The sequence below is a fragment of the Heptranchias perlo genome, chromosome 18 (genome assembly GCF_035084215.1).
Source record: "Heptranchias perlo isolate sHepPer1 chromosome 18, sHepPer1.hap1, whole genome shotgun sequence".
Classification (NCBI taxonomy): Eukaryota; Metazoa; Chordata; class Chondrichthyes; order Hexanchiformes; family Hexanchidae; genus Heptranchias; species Heptranchias perlo.
The window spans coordinates 43,025,987-43,042,762 of NC_090342.1; the positions used below are offsets into that span (position 1 = coordinate 43,025,987).

The 16,776-nt window shown below is 41.5% G+C and overlaps 1 protein-coding gene across 3 annotated transcripts in view; it reads right to left on the bottom strand.

Annotated features, from left to right (window-relative positions):
* Window positions 1-16,776, bottom strand: part of cadps2 (Ca++-dependent secretion activator 2) — a 603,629-nt gene that overhangs the window by 398,410 nt on the left and 188,443 nt on the right. For all 3 annotated transcript variants that reach the window (XM_067999803.1, XM_067999802.1, XM_067999801.1), the window contains exon 3: window positions 4,781-5,113. In XM_067999803.1, coding sequence (XP_067855904.1) covers window positions 4,781-5,113 — 333 coding nt within the window. The remainder of the gene's footprint in view (window positions 1-4,780; window positions 5,114-16,776) is intronic.

Here is a 16,776-nt window from a genome sequence, read left to right on the forward strand (position 1 = left end):
ATTGAGATAAATTAACTAGGTAGCCTGTAAATGATAGCACAGAATCTATTTAATCAGTAAGAAATTAAACCGTAATCAATACATTCATGCAGAAAAGTAAGAATAGCTGAAGTAAGTGTTCATTCATTAAGACATCATTATACAGCTAGTTCATCAGCAGTGTTGATACTTGATGTTCAATTAATAATAATTTAAAGTGAGATGGAGGGAGAGAAGAAAGCCAAAAAGAGAACATTTGCGCTGTGAAGTCTTAACCCCCCGCATAATAATTTGAAACCTTCCACTCAATTTCCCAGGCAATCATAGAAATTACAGCACAGAAGGAGACCATTTGTCCCATCGAACCTGTGGAGTTTCAGCTTTTCAACTGGAGCTATCTACTCTAATCCTATTTCCCTTCTTTTACCATTTATACTTACTTTTCAAATACTTATCTAATTCCTTTTAAGCAATGTTATAGTTTGTGCCTCAATAACCACTTATTGTAAAGCATTGCATGTTCCAATGACCCTCTGTGAAAACCTTCCCCTATAGTCTTCCAGCAATAACCCTGAGCTATGCACCCTTATTACCAATTTACCAGCCAATGAAATCAAACTTTCTCAATTTACCCTGTATATATCTTTCACAATCCCGACAAGCACTATTCAATCCCCGTTAATCTTCTCTGTTTCACCTGTAGCAACTTGTCACATCCCAAACCACAGTCACTGTTATGTAGGCAAGTAGAATAGTCAGCTTATGTACAGCAAGATTCCCAAAAACATCAAGAGATGATGAATTACTAGTTAACCTGTTTTTGGTGGTGTTCGTTAAAGAAGAAATCGACCAGGGCAGGCAGGCAAGAACTCCTTGTTTTTCTTCCAATCGTGCTTTGGGATCTACAACATCCGCTGGAACAGGCAGATGGTGCCTCAGTGTAATATCTCATGTGAAAGATGACACCTCTGACACTGTTGCACTCCATCAAAACTGCACTGAAGTGAATCTTCACTGCACCCTTCCCATGGTTCTAATATCCTTCCTATAATGGGGTGCCCAGATGAATGGCTGTTCTATAGCTGCACAGCCAACAAAGGGAGGGAAAGAGCAAGAGAGAAGAAAGGGCAGGATAGAATTTGGTGAGGAAGAAAAAAGGAAGGCCATAATTCAGGAATTAAAAAATTCTCATTGCAAAGCTGACAAAGTGGAAAGAAGGAAGAAACGCACTAAGTCAGGAGCAGAAAATGAAGATTCATTTTAATGGGCTGCAAATCACGGTCTGGAGCTGAGCAATTTCCCAAAATGCACTCTCCACCGTTGTCAGCATGGAATTGTACCCACGATGTGAAACATTTACCTGATGATACCAAAGCCATCCTATTACATGTGCCAAACAGTAATGGACCTGCACATCTAACTTCTACAAGCCACCTCACCCATCTGACAAGGGGTTTTGCCTTCTTCTTCCCCGACTGCTGCACAGAAACTGGCACAAGTAGCATCTCATAGCATCATAAAAATTTACGGCACAGAAGAAGGAGGCCATTCGGCCCATCGTGTCTGCCAGCCGAAAAAGAGATATCCAGCCTAATCCCATTTTCCAGCTCTTGGTCCGTAGCCTTGTAGGTTGCAGCACTTCATGTGCATATCAAAGTACTTTTTAAATGCGAGGAGGGTTTCTGTCTCTACCACCCTTTTAGGCAGTGAGTTCCAGACCCCCACCACACTCTGGGTGAAAAAAATTCTCCTCAACTCCCCTCTAATACTTCTACCAATTACTTTAAATCTATGCCCCCTGGTTATCTCTGCTAAGGGCAATACGTCCTTCCTATCCACTCTATCTCGGCCCCTCATAACTTTATAACTTCAATTAAATCTCCCTTCAGCCTCCTCTGTTCCAAAGAAGACAACCCCAGCCTATCCAATCTTTCCTCAGAGCTAAAATGCTCCAGTCCTGGCAACATCCTCATAAATCTCCTGTGTACTCTCTCTAGTGCAATCATATCTTTCCTGTAATGTGGTGACCAGAACTGTACACAGTACTCTAGCTGTGGCCTAACTAATGTTTCATACAGTTCTAGCATAACCTCCCTACTCTTATATTCCATGCCTCAGCTAATAAAGGAAAGTATTCCGTATGCCTTCTTGACCACCTTATCTACCTGTCCTCCTACCTTCAGGGATCTGTGGACATGCACACCAAGGTCCCTCTGTTCCTCTACACTTCTCAGTATCCTAACATTTATTGTGTATTCCCTTGCCTTGTTTGCCCTCCCCAAATGCATTACCTCACACTTCTCTGGACTGAATTACATTTGCCACTTTTCTGCCCACCTGACCAGTCTATTGATATCTTCCTGCAGTCTACAGCTTTCCTCCTCACTATCTACCACACAGCCAACTTTTGTATCATCTGCTAACTTCTTAATCATGCCCCTACATTTAAGTCTAAATCATTAATATAACCACAAAAAGCAAGGGACCTAGTACTGAGCCCTGCGGAGCCCCACTGGAAACAACCTTCCTGTCACAAAAACATCCGCCAACCATTACCCTTTGCTTCCTGCCACTGAGCCAATTTTGGATCCAACTAGCCACGTTCCCTTGGATCCCATGGGCTTTTACTTTTCTGACCAGTCTGCCATGTGGCACCTTGTCAAAAGCCTTGCTAAAATCCACGTACACTACATCAAACCCGCTACCCTCATTGATCCTCCTTGTTACCTCCTCAAAAAATTCCCGCTACAAGGATCCTAAATGAAATGAGCTCAGGAAATTGGAACCTGGTGCCTAGTTTACAGGAGCCCACAGCGTAAAACTGTCCACAATTTGGCACTGCAATTAGTGAGCTCAGTCTGACAGGCCTCAAAAATGACTGGTGTGGGATTAATTCACACTGGCACAGTTAGGGATGCTCACGTGATATAAAAGCACAGCACTTCCAATCATGCAGTTCAATCACAGCAGCCTGTCACCCGTAACTAATTGCTGTCTCACCCACTGCTGGCAAAGAAAATCACTTTGGAAAAACAAAGAATGCAGACTTCCAGGGCATCATGACCTGGCCCAGCAGCCTAAGCCAGGAGTTCTGGGCCGCAACGTCAATTTTTGCAAGCCTACTCTCACTCACAGAACTGGACAAATGACAAGGTGGTATATCATTACTGGACTATGGCATCTCCGAAAAGCCAGAAAATAAAACCCAGCAAGCACTCCTTTATGGAAACCGCTGCCCTGAATGCGCTGCTCCCCCTTACCTCAATCACCATCTCCCCACATACCACCACCCCTTGGAGTCCCCGATCTGTCAACCTGCCTACCAGGAGAAGAACAGGCTCGATGTTAAAAGAACCTGCTCCAGTTCCTCTAACCAGTGCAACAGCAACAGAAGCGACTGCTAAACCAGTGTAGCATGCGCACTCACGGGATCCTTCAGCAATTGCTAACACAGCTGATCTGCTGGCCCCAGGACCCAGCATTCCCACCCTCGTCATCCCAGTGCCCAACCCAGGAAAGACTTGACTCTGCGGCAGGGAGATTCGCTGCAGTGCACGATGAAGTGCTCCTCTCGTTGTCACCTGTTGGAGGCGCTCCCTATTGGGTGAAACATTAAACTGAAGTCCCCTTTGCCCTCACAGGTCGGCATAAAAGATCCCACCGCACTATTTTGAAGAAGAGCAGGGGATTTCTCTTGGAGTTCCGTCCAATATTTACCCCTTCACTAACATCTAAAACAGATTATCTGGTCATTTATCTCACTGCTATTTGTGAGACCTTGCTGTGCAGAAATTGGCAGTTACATTACAACAGTGACTGCACTTCAAAAGTACTTCATTGGCTGTGAAGCACTTTGGGATGCATGAAAAGCGCTTTAAAAATACAAGTCCTTTCTTTATTTTAACCATACTCCCAAGAAAGTGATATTATACAAAATGCCACGACATGAACTTTTACTTTACTTTTTTTATTATTCGTTCATGTGATGTGGGCGTCGCTGGCAAGGCCAGCATTTATTGCCAATCCCTAATTGCCCTCGAGAAGGTGGTGGTGAGCCTGAACTATAAAGGGAAATAAAACCCATCATAGGTACCGTAAGGATGTATCTATCATCGCTGTAATAGATATGGGGCTGGATTTTGCTGTGAGCAGCAAACAAATGGCACCAGCCATTCATTAGACTTGCACTTACCCATAGACTTTCTATGAGCTTTTGCACGGCAAGTTACTGTCAACGGGACAGCCAAACGATGTGGTGCCCTCTAAAGAAAAAGTTAAAAAAATTGTATTTAATTTTTTTTAAATGTCCAACAATAATTAAAATCTGAAGGAATGAGACTCCACACTTGTAAAAGTTAATTTTCAGTACCAGATTAGTTGCTTGTCAGTACCAGATTAGTTGCTTGTCAGTAATTAAGACTTGCCATGCCGTTGAAAGGGTACTTAGACTTGAAATTACTTGATTTAACTTTCTGTGGCGAGTTTAGTTCATATCTATGAAGTAAGTACAGGAACTTCACACCGTTCAATCCATTTGAATGGTGAGTCAGCTGACGAGATGCTGCTTTCACGCAGCTTTTGGAGAAGCAGCGCATCTCAAGCAGCAACTTCCCGATTTCCACGTTTAACTGCGCACATGCGGTCACCGGATGTTACTGTTCGATTTGCACATAAATAACGGTGAGCGCTATCTTTACAGCAAAATCTGGTGCATTATATAGTATGTGTGACCTGGGTTGCATTCCCTCTTGAGAATAAGCTTTTTTTTAAGGTCAATATGAAAACTGGTTTAGCAGCTTACCTGGCAAGCATTATAAAGCAATTGATGTTCAATTTTCTTAATCCCAAGGATCTGCTGGAACATTTCATACAATTGCTCCTTGCTGAGAATGAGCTCAGACACAGCACTCAAGGCCATTCGGGCAGGCTTACTGCGCAGATCCTCTTCCCCTCTGTAAATAGCATCAAACTTGGCCATCCAGGAACTGAGCACGGTCTCCTTGCTAAGGCCATCGATCTCTGGCAAACTGCGGACACGTTTTTCAATATTCTTTTTGAAGACATCTCGAAAGTCGTTTGCAGAGCACCCTCCGCTGTGAACCATCCTCGACACACGGTCACTTTTGAGAAAGATCTGGTTTGGAAAAAAGGAATACTCTACATTAAATTGCAGCAGCACATGACTAACAGGATAAACACACAGCAAGCAGCAGAAAATGGTGGAAATGCAGAGCAGGTTCATCATCATCATCATTATCAGAAAAGAGATATATAAAAAAAAAACAGGTTAACGTTTCAGGTATAGATCTTTTGTCAGACTGAAAACTGAAAAGCCTCTAGGTATTGAGTATTGAACTCAAAAAAGGGGGAGAAACTATAAGTATTCCAATTGCAAAATAAGTTAATGGGTTGAAATGTCTGCACACTACTTATCAGAAGAGCAGGAAACTGGTAAATGATACAAAAGATTATCTTAGTGAGGGTATGAAAGGATATTAAAAGGTGCTGAAAAGACACGGGAAAGGCCTGTGGAAAAAATTGAAAGTATTCTTATCTAGTTTTGGCTTGGTGGCTATCCTTTTAAATCCAGTCACAATATAAAAAGGAGTTTAAAAGCCAGTTTTCAATTAATTTTAATGTTTTAAAATCCATGTCTCAGACTAGATCAAGATAAGTGTTGTGTGAAATAGTTCAATCCGGATTTTGAACTGTAGGCTTGAGGGGAGAAGACTAGCCACATTCAAATGGACACATCACCTTGCGGTTTGTTCAGTTCTCTATATGACAGCCAGTTATTTTTGAATCCAGTTGACAATTACTTAAATCTACAACTGCTGTGGAATATACATGTGCCTGAATTGAGCTGAATGGAATTGAGTTGAAACTACTTGCAATTTCCAAGTGTCAAGTCAGGCTAGTACAGTTTGAAGAAAAGAATCCTGTGTAGATAAAATGTTAATTCAAAAGAATGGTTATTTAGTGTAGTGAATACAACCTATTATGATTTTTCCTTTTGAGGAGCTAGATAGTATTATTTCTACTGTAAATGTGTTATATTAGTTATTAATTCACTTGTCAATGAACTACATAGAAGTTTACTGCGCAGAAACAGGCCATTCGGCCCAACAGGTCTATGGCGGTGTTTATGCTTCACACGAGCCTCCTCCCTACTTACTTCATCTCACCCTATCAAGGTATCCTTATATTCCTTTCTCCCTCATGTACTTATCCAGCTTCCCCATAAATGCATCTATGCTATTCGCCTCAACCACTCCATGTGGTAGCGAGTTCAAATTCACTTAACAGCTTAAACCTAACAATGAGGTTTGACTTATGATAGTCTACCCCTCATCAAACACAAGGGTAGAATCCAATGCAGCCACAGGTTAATTCCAGTAGTTAAAATGATCAGAAAGGTTGTTCTGTTTGTTATCCTGGACAGATTACCATAAGCTTGCTCAGCCATCAAGGATCGTGAAGTTACTCCTGAAGTCAGAGTGTTGAGATTCACCTATGGGTCTGATTCTACTGTAAAATCTCCCATAGAAAATACCCAAAAATGTAACTCAGCCCATAAGGAAAAAGGCCAAAAAACCGTCCTATTTCAGTGGAAGTTAACGTCCTTGTCCCCCTTTTTCGTGTTCATCGCTATTTAGGGGCTTTCTTCTCTTTCAGTTCTGATGAAGTGTATATATCTGAAACATGAACTGTCTTTTCTCCTAACCGATGATGGCAGACCCGCTACAAGTTTCCAGCATTTTCTGTTTTCAATCCAGATTTCCAGCTTTTTTTTTGTTTGAAGACATAGGGGTCTCCCATAGCGAGAACAAGTGCAATATTCAGGTGAAGTGGGATTAAAGGTCCAGGGATAATTGGACCAGGGCATGCTGGCGTTATTCCATCCTTATTTTAATGTTATATATTTTGTCCTAGTTTTACAAATACTTTTGATTTTATATGATTGACGGTTAAATAGTAAAACATATCAATAAATGTCAAGGTGAGAAGCACAGAAGTAGAGTTGGTCAGAGTACAGGAGTTTCTCAGCAGTGCAAGCCGAGGAGCTGGGAGACACAAAACTGAGGTGCTACACTTGCCTCCAGTGGTGGCGCTGTAATTAGTGTCACAAGTTTACATAGATGATTTTGATTATACACGTGGACATAGGAATTTATAATGAAAAAAGGAAGTGCGTGCTGCAGTTTTGTAATATTCTGTATAGGTATAATAGCATTTAACCACCCTTTAAGACAGTAGGTGAACAGATGGATGATGTATAGGTTATGACTATTTGATTCCACAGCTAACATTTAACAAACCCAGATGCACAGACATAGTAGAGAATTAATATTGCTATTATCACAGACAGTTATATGAAAATTAGCCCGTTTAATAAGTTACTATACTTTAAAAGTAATTAATTGTGTGAAATTCTCAAGGCATTTTGAATTATAGGTGTTAAATAAATGCAAACATTATTAAACTAATAATATCTACTTTTTAAAATGAAAGACAATTAAAAAGAAATTTTGATTTGTAGGGTTAAATGTTAAGGTTTGTTATTCCTAGATCAGAACCAATTGTTTTAAAATTTGAATCTATTAGTTTTAAATTAATCATAATTACAAGGCATTTCCATCGCCCGTTGTGTTACACAAGAATGGAAAGGGTGGAGAAAGCACACATCATTTAATGCTCCCTTGTCCCATCCTCAAGGTTTGCTCCTTGAAGTCCTGTAAATATTCATCCATTTCAATGCATGCAGACAAGCTGAGGTGAAAAGGGGCAAACTCATTCTTTCATACTGTGCTCATTTCTTAACACAACCCTGAACACTATCAGCCTGTTAAAAAACAACTGTGGATAGTCTTTTCACCCCAGACTCCAGTCAGTATTTATTACACAGCACACAAGATCATGTTGATAGAATTTTTTCCCTACAATTCTAAGCACTTGTCCTTGCACTGAAATTCCCTTTCAATGAGGTCCTGCCTGGATTGCTCCTGGTTGCGCCATTTTGGCTCAGTTGTAGTATGGATGCCGCAGCTGGCTGCTGCCTGGCACATGCCGTTTCCGTGGCAACACTTCAGTGGCCGAAGTGAAAAGCCCAGTCTCTCACCTGAGCCTGAGGAGCACAAGATGACTCCAGCACCAGTCAAATGAAGGGTGGGCCATGCAGGAAATAAGGTCGATATTCTCAAACAAATAAAAAGGGCACATGTGGTTTTGTTTTTTTTTAAAAAATGGTTCTAAAATTTTAACCCAATACTACAATTTTTCTTCAATGGGACAACTACTGGAAAAGGAATCAAATACTTTCATGATTGCTGAGGCTAACACTTTCAATATGTGCTGGTATGATGATAACACTTGTTGCCTTCCCCAAATACAAACACCGCCTGTTTAAATTAGAGCAAGTATCTGTTTCCAGCGCTGTGTAACAACAGGCCGGGGAAAAGCCTTGTAACTAGGATTAATTAAACCCAATAGATTCAAATTTTAAAATGACTGGCTCTCATCTTGGAATAAGCACTACAAATCTTAGTACTTAACCCTCTATACTAGAATTCTGTTGTAACTGCCTGTTTTATTTTTTAAAAAGTAAGCATTAGCTAGTTTTATTAATGCTTGCATGTATATGGCACCTATAATCCAAGAACATCTCACAGCCTTTCACAAAATGAATTACTTTTGAACTGCAGTGACCGTTGTTGTGGGCAAATCTTTACATAACCGGATGTTTTGTGGACATAACAGCTCTGTTAATTCTGTGCTAAATCTAAACTCTACAATTATATGGTCAGCATATGAACACTTGTTGTCTTAAAGGGAGGCCAATCACTACTAAAAGTTTGTATCTGAAATTGTGTGGGATGGCAAAATAGGCGGGGCTACTCTAAAATCTGGACCGTTCAAACTAGTTGCCAATAAAGTGTTCAAAATGGAAATTAGGCCTGTTTTAAAAATACAAAATGGTGTTTCCATGTTAACACTGACTTCTAGTTTTGCAGACCAAGCACAGCGCACTACACTCAAGGCACAATGGGAGGGGCTACGCACATTATTTCAAAGACTACGTATAGCTGGTAAAGGAAAAAGTCGGGTGCAAAAACCCAAAAATGTAGGCCATGCATCTTTGGAAAGCAGCGGAAGATAGAGCAGAAGACTTGGGACAAAGGCTGGTGGAAGAGATTACCTGGGGGCCAGGTATAAGAACACACACACTAACATATCCAAGGTGGTGCCTGTCATGAATGGGTTACAGAGAGGAAAGCAGCTGCCACTGAAGATCCGCATCTCCAACTGGTGGAGTTATCATTCCATGGGTTACGGTATGTCTCATCATTGTGATCAGGTGGATGCTGGCAATGGACTGACAGATTTTATGGTATGTTGTACTGTTCAACTTGTAACTCACTGTACCTGCTGTCCACCTAGCAAGGGTTCAAATCTACTTTTGTCAGCTATCCATTAACCAACTAGTGAATATCCTCCTTAGGTGGGAGGAGGAAAACAAAGTTTCTTTGATGTCAAAGTGGTTCAAGATAACTTGACTAGTGATGAAAGTTTGGAATCAATTAGCCCTTTGTGCCAGAATTGGTAATCCAATATTTGAACCAGGCAGGTTACAGTACTTCAGGGCACCACTGATGATTGACCAGCCAGTCTGGCTTTCTAATGGAATCTGGAGGCGTGGGCCTCTCAAAGGAGGTTAGGATTCTTCCCACTCAGCTCCAGATAATCCTGCCAACCAGTCCCTTAAAGGCTAGAATGGCCCTAGCTTGACAAGCAGCAGGAAGCTTCCCAGTGCTCTGTGCTGGTAAGCTACATGGCTTTAGCAGATTAAACTCCAGCCATACCCTCTGGTTACCTGCGGAACCCAAGCCTTGGCTCTGTCAACCTGCACCTAAGCTCTCTCACTTACATCACTTCCACCATCAATTGTAAAAACTGATGCTAAATATTTATTTAAGATTTCCACCAAAATCTTCACCCTTCACAAGGTTTTCCCAATAACGTGCATTGATTTAATGTAGAACCAGGTCCCAAGGTGATTCATAGAGGTGTGAGGAAAACAGAGTCCAAACCAAAGGAGAGATCGAGAGAGGTGATCGATAGCCCCAGCCCGAGTGGCCCTACCCTCTCCTTAACTACTTTTTTTAAATAACAGTAGTTATATTGTTGGACAGAGTATAAATCAGGAAATTAGAGAAGCATATAACAAGGGTAATGCAATAATTGTGGTGGACTTTAATCTTCATATAGACTGGGCAAACCAAATTGGCAAAAGTAGTTTGGAGGACGAGTTTATGGAATACATTAGAGACAATTTTCTAGATCAATGTTGTGAGGAACCAACTAGTGAACAGGCTATTTTAGATCTAGTATTGTGTAATGAGGCAGTGTTAATTATTAATCTTATAGTTAAGGATTCTCTGATGTAGAGTGATCATAATATGATGAATTTCATTTTGAGTTCGAGAGTGATGTAGTTAAGTCCGAAACTAGGGTCTTAAATTTAAACAAGGCCAATTACTTAGGTATGAGGGGCGAGTTGGCTGAGGTAGATTGGGAAATTAGATTAAAAGATATGACGGCAGATAAGCAATGGCAAACATTTAAAGAAATAATTCATAATTCCCAATGAATATATATTCCTTTAAGGAATACAAACTCTACGGGAAAAATGATCCAACCGTGGCTAACTAGAGAAGTTAAGGATAGTATTAGATTAAAATTAGGCTTACAATATTGCCAAAAAGAGTAGTAAGCCTGAGGATTGGGAGGGTTTTAGAAATCAGCAAGGTTGACCAAGAAATTGATAAAAGGGGAGAAAATTAAATGAGAGGAAACTGGCAAGAAATATAAAAACAGATTGTAAGGGCTTCTATAAGTAAACGAATAGCAAAAATAAACATGGGTCCCTTTGAGGCAGACGCAGGAGAAATTATAATGGAGAGTAAGGAAATGGCAGAGACGTTAAAGAAATATTTTGCACCTGTCTTCAAGTAGAAGTCACAAAAAAGATACCGGAAATAGTGGGGAACCCAGGGTCTAATGAGAGTAAGGAACTTAAAATAATGAAGATTAGTAAAGAAAAAGTACTGGAGAAATTAATGGGACTAAAAGCCAACAAATCCCCTGGACCCAACAGCCTACATCCTAGGGGGCATGGTCTCAAGATAAAGGATCGGCCATTTAGAACAGAGATGAGGAAAAATTTCTTCACTCAGGGTTGTGAATCTTTGGAATTCTCTACGCTGTGGAGCTCAATCATTGAGTATATTCAAGACAGATCAATGGATATTTGGACACTAAGGGAATCAATGGATATGGGGATAGTGCAGGAAAGTGGAGTTGAGGTTGAAGATCAGCCCTAATCTTATTGAATGGAGGAGCAGGCTCGAGGGGCTGTATGGCCTACTCCTGCTCCTATTACTTATGTTCTTATGTAACCCTAATGATTTCCCTTTATGTTATCTGACCTTTTTTCCCAAATGTACCCGTTTTAATCTATTTTACACCTCCCACTGCACTTTCTATATTCATCATGAATTTCTTTCACATTGCTAGTCCAGTTTTATCAAATGCTTTTGCTTCACGTTTTAATCTATTTATCTGCAGAACTCTATTCTTTGAAGCACGTCCTTTCCGTCATATAGGAACAAATCTATTTTGTACTCTGTCCATCTCATATTTTCTCACATTCTGTACATCAACACCTGTTGCTTATTCACTGATTCAGCAATAGGTCAGCCAGCTTGCTAAAATACATCACAGAATCGGATAACTTTATGCCGATCTGAAAGGCTGAAACATTAAAATCAAGATAAACTTAATTTCTGTTGGTGAAAATACAATTTAAAAAACCAAAGGCCCTTTAACCTGAAGGTCAGCTTGAAATTTGGTCTGTGCTGGTTGGTCTGGCAATCAAATTGATTCTTGCTGCATCGTGTTGCCCATATCTAACTCTTTTTACCCATGGATTAGGGTACTTGATAGTCATAGTAGGGGAAAGGTTGATTAATTGGGCAAAAGCACTTTAATCATTTAAAATTCGTATGCAGAAGTGTCCATGTTTTGGCCAGGGGGTGGTGGGGGTGGGAATGAGCACATCAACTCCAAGAATATCTAAACGATGCATCAAGAATTGTGCTGGTTGAAAAATGGCCTTAATATTTAGTTTGCGCTCTGCATAGATCGCACAGATAACGGTTATTAAACTGAGTGCTTGTAGACAAAATGCTGGAATTTATTATTTGATTTTCTTTCAAATACGTCAGGTAATATCAAACTAGTGATAAAGCAGAAAAATATATAAATCTTAGTAATATCATTGCCCTGGTAAATTAAAGTAATAGCATTCCAGCAGTAATTTATTACTCAATCAAATCTGCAATAAACTCAATCTCTAATTTCTTATTATTTGTGTCCACACAGTGGTTATTCCTCTGCCCCTTTTCAGCCTACTCAAGGCCTGATCTTAATGGGCAGTCCAGCTGTGCCCAGAGAACATTCTGATTCGTTCCCAAAAAGCACCTCACTTATACATGTTCAAACACAATAAGCTCTGTATGTCTGTATAAGCTTCCCATCAATCATCCTCTCAGTCTTGAAGGGAGGGTGGGGGGGCGGATATCAGTCCCACTTCCTTCCTCCCAAATTTGGCATAGCAACACTTGTTTCTGATTCCCACAGCCATATCTTAACTCCCTTTTGCATTCCTCCAGTGATACCACCATTAAGATGGTTTGGGTACGTGTTAACCAAAAGGGCTTTCTCTCTCACAAGGACGTAGGAAGCTTGTTTTGATAAAGACAGCAACCCCTTTGTTCACTGCTAACTAACATGTATTTTATTTTAACATAAGGTTTATAATAATGTAGAAAGCTTGTATAGTGCTTTTCTTACACAAGTGCAGATATAAACAGGGCGCCCTGACATTGTTATTGAGAACCTGGACTGCCAATGCCCAACAAATAGGGAGCTCCTAGTTACCATATATGATTCTGTGTCGCCTTCCCACTGTGATAGTTCCTACTGCTGTTTCCTCCTGCTCTTGCTCTCAGTACAAGCAAGATTGAGGGAAGACCAGAAATTGGGCAACCTGTTGGTAGATCACCATGATCCTGGAAACCATAAGGTAGATGTTAAAAGTACCATAAGTATACAAGATTCACTGCTAGCAACCTTTGTTTAACTAAATTTCCTTGGTGCTGTGCAGAAAACAAACTTTTCATAGCTGTTTGATAGCTGTTTAAATTATCACATGATGGAATCCAGAAGTGGCCAACAACTTAGACCTTAGCTCAGTATGGCAGTGCTACTTGAACCCAATCTGTCACCTGCTGCTTTTCAATATGCCTCCAGCTCAGCGCAGTATCTGATTAAAATTGACATCTTGCCTTTCAAAATGCAGCGATAAGGATATGCTCAAGAATGCAAAATGGAATTCTATATAATGGGCCAAATAATTAGACATTTTAAATCATTCAGACTGCTGAAAGTCGCACATTTGATTTGAAAAACTGTTGAGACATTTTTGAGCCCAGTGGTGGGGGAGGGGCTAGGGCGTAATAATACCAATGGGTAATTCTGAGGTTAGTTTCTTTAATCTCGAATCAATGTCCATTAGGAAATGGATCAATGCTAATCAACCACTTTATTCTGTCACAGCCAGCAAAATGAAGAGACATTCATCTCAGTTGCTGCACTGGATTCCAACCCAGTACCACTACTGAAGGAATGTGTTTTTAACAGTTGTAATCTGGGCACATATCTTCTGTATTAAAATCTAATCGAGAATATGCTCCTCAGTAAGCTTAAAAATCAAATTTACCGCTGGGTAGCGAGTTCGCACACTCTCCTTTCACCCCTGGGATCAAAGCAATAGACACAAAGCACAATTGTGAACTACATCAGAAATCCCACTCAGCTGTCACAAGAAAGATCCATGTGGAGAGTGGAAACATTCCCACTGGTTCGATATAGTAGGGGGTACTCTTCTGAGCTTGGGTTTTGGGCATAGTTTTGCACCAGAGCACAGGGAACTTTGCACTCTCATTGGTCAGTCTGTACTTGAGCCTGCAGTGCCTGATGTTGACAGATGATAGAAGAGGAAAAGCCATTCCATTTCCCAATGCCAACAACCTTTACTTTGACAAAGAACAGTCACCATGAATACAAATTTTCCACTTATCAAAAAAAATAGCAGAAATACTTGCTCGTCGTCACAATTTACAACCCATTAACAAAACTGCCGGAATGCTCTGTTCGCAATTAGATAACAGCCTATCACAACACATTCGCAATAATAATCCCTTAACACTTCTCAAGCACCTAATGAGCCATTTAACCAGTCTAAGTGTCGAAAAGTTCATTAACACAGCAGCAGAATGGATATTTGAGGATAACGGCTCAACAACAGTTGTGATACCCCAATGCAGGTAGCAGGCCTCCCGTACCCCCTGCAGTTCGCCAACTGGCTGCACGGCTTCTCACCACTGCTATTTCTTGAACTGTGGAGCACTTTGTAGATGGGCATACTCACAAGCAACATGAAGTTCACGATACTCTGGCGGCAAAACACATGAAAAACGTACACCACAAGCACTGACTAAAAGTTTATTGTGCAGAAAATTAAATCATCAGTTGTCCAGAAGCCAAAATGGCTGATTCCATGGTATCCCATGAGTAGCTAGAAAGCTGGGGCATAAATTTAAGGGCAGTAATGACCTTCACTTCCACTGGCAGTGTGTAGCAGATGGTTGACTGTCCCTGTGGAACTTTGTGGCACAGGTCCACACCCCAGTTACAGTCTACCTAGTCAGCCTGAGACTCATTATGCAATGGTCCTCCCTACCCCCACCGTCTTTACTTGTTGTAAATCACTCCCCTCCCACATCCTCTGTCCTTACAAGCCACTCTTCCTCATCATCAATATTTGCCAACAGCTACTCTAACCAAGTTATGTACTATTTACTCCTTTGGTGATTCTGCACTAAACTCATTGACTGAAAATTTGACCCGAGTAAAACATGGAGGCCTAGAAATTAGTCTGCTAAATGACCTCCTAAACTTCCGATATGGTGGGCAGGAAGCACATGCTCATTGAGTCGGAAGTGTGCTGCCTGCCCTATTGGTAAGAGCCAAACAATTGGTGTGCGGTGCCCATGCCTGAAACAGGCGTTAAGTCCCTTTGCATATACAAATAAGGGGCCTATTGCCTGTTTGAGACCCCACTGCAAGTCTGGTTTGCACTCAGGAAAACCAGACCTACACGCGGCCTAACATGCAGTCCTTAAAGGGACTGCTGCAGGCCACAACCAACAAGGTAGGTTTTAAAAATATACTTACCTGGATGTCGAGCCGGGAGGAGCAGGAATGCACCTCTCGACCCCACATTCAAATAACGCAAGCCACTCCCGACAAGCAATCCTCGATTGCCACCGTCCCCTCTTCAGTGGCCTCCACTACCTCCTGATGTCAGCAGTGGTCCGATCTTCCATCGCACTTCGCCAGCAAGCTACCAGTTGCTTTCTCCAGTTCACCAGCTAGATAGAAATGAGGCCCAATATTAAGGGCGCCTCAGGCCTCACCGTTCAGGCATATGGATCGATCCCTGAATACCCCCGCCTCCCCCTCCCCCACCCAAAATGGATGTGCCCAAATTTAGAACCATAGAAAAGATACATCACAGAAGGGGGCCATTCGGCCCAGCGTGTCCGCGCCGGCTCGAAGAACAACTGCGTGTTCATTCTAATCCCACCTTCCAGCACCCGGTCCACAGCCCTGCAGCTTACAGCACTTTAGGTGCAGGTCCAGGTACTTTTTAAAAAGAGTTGAGGGTCCCTGCCTCTACCACCAATTCGGGCAGCGAATTCCATTCACCCACCACCCTCTAGGTAAAAAAAAGTGTTTCCTCATGTCCCCTCTAATCCTTCCGCCAATCATCTTAAATCTATGTCCTCTAGTTCTTGAACTCTCCGCTAGGGGAAACAGGTACTTCCTGTCTACTCTATCTAGGCCCCTCATAATTTTGTACACCTCAATCAAGTCTCCCCTCAGCCTCCTCTGCTCCAAGGAAAACAACCCCACCTATCCAATCTCTCCTCGTAGCTACAATTTTCAAGCTCTGGCAACATTTATTTTAATTGTTAAAAATCACAGTAGGGAGAGGGTGCAGTGTGCAGCACCTGCCTTTAGCTACACTCCTTTTCCAATTTTACTACAATATCAGTAGCCACAAAAGCATTTAGGTTGAATTTTCTGATGCAGACACTAGTGTTTGCCGAAATTGCACTGGGCCAGGTTTCCTGAGGCAGGGATTAATTAGTTATTCATGGCAAGCTCCTGGATGATATTGACCCTGGCACTGCGACCTCACCAAAGGGGGTACAGGAAATTGCAAATTGGAGCAGCTCTTGAAGGGCTACTGCCAAAATTTAACAGGAGGTGCCTTCTTAATGTTAGATGGCTGCATGCTGTGGGGGGGGCGGGGCGGGGGAGTTAAATTGTTTTGGATTTCTAAAGAGGCAAAAAGGATTGGTTAGCAAAGCCCAATGGAAGACAAAATGTAGAGGAAAGGAGAGAGTCTGGGCATTAAGCACACTATCACCAATAGTAATTTCTAGGCTACAATACAAGTGCATCTAAGCATATGCAACCAAATACCCTGCAATGAATTCCAATGGTTTTTTGCTTCTTTAAAATTTAAACAGTCCATAGCAATGCTGGATGCCAGGAATGAACAAGCTTCCTTTCAGCTCTGCATCACCAAGGAATGAATGACAGGAA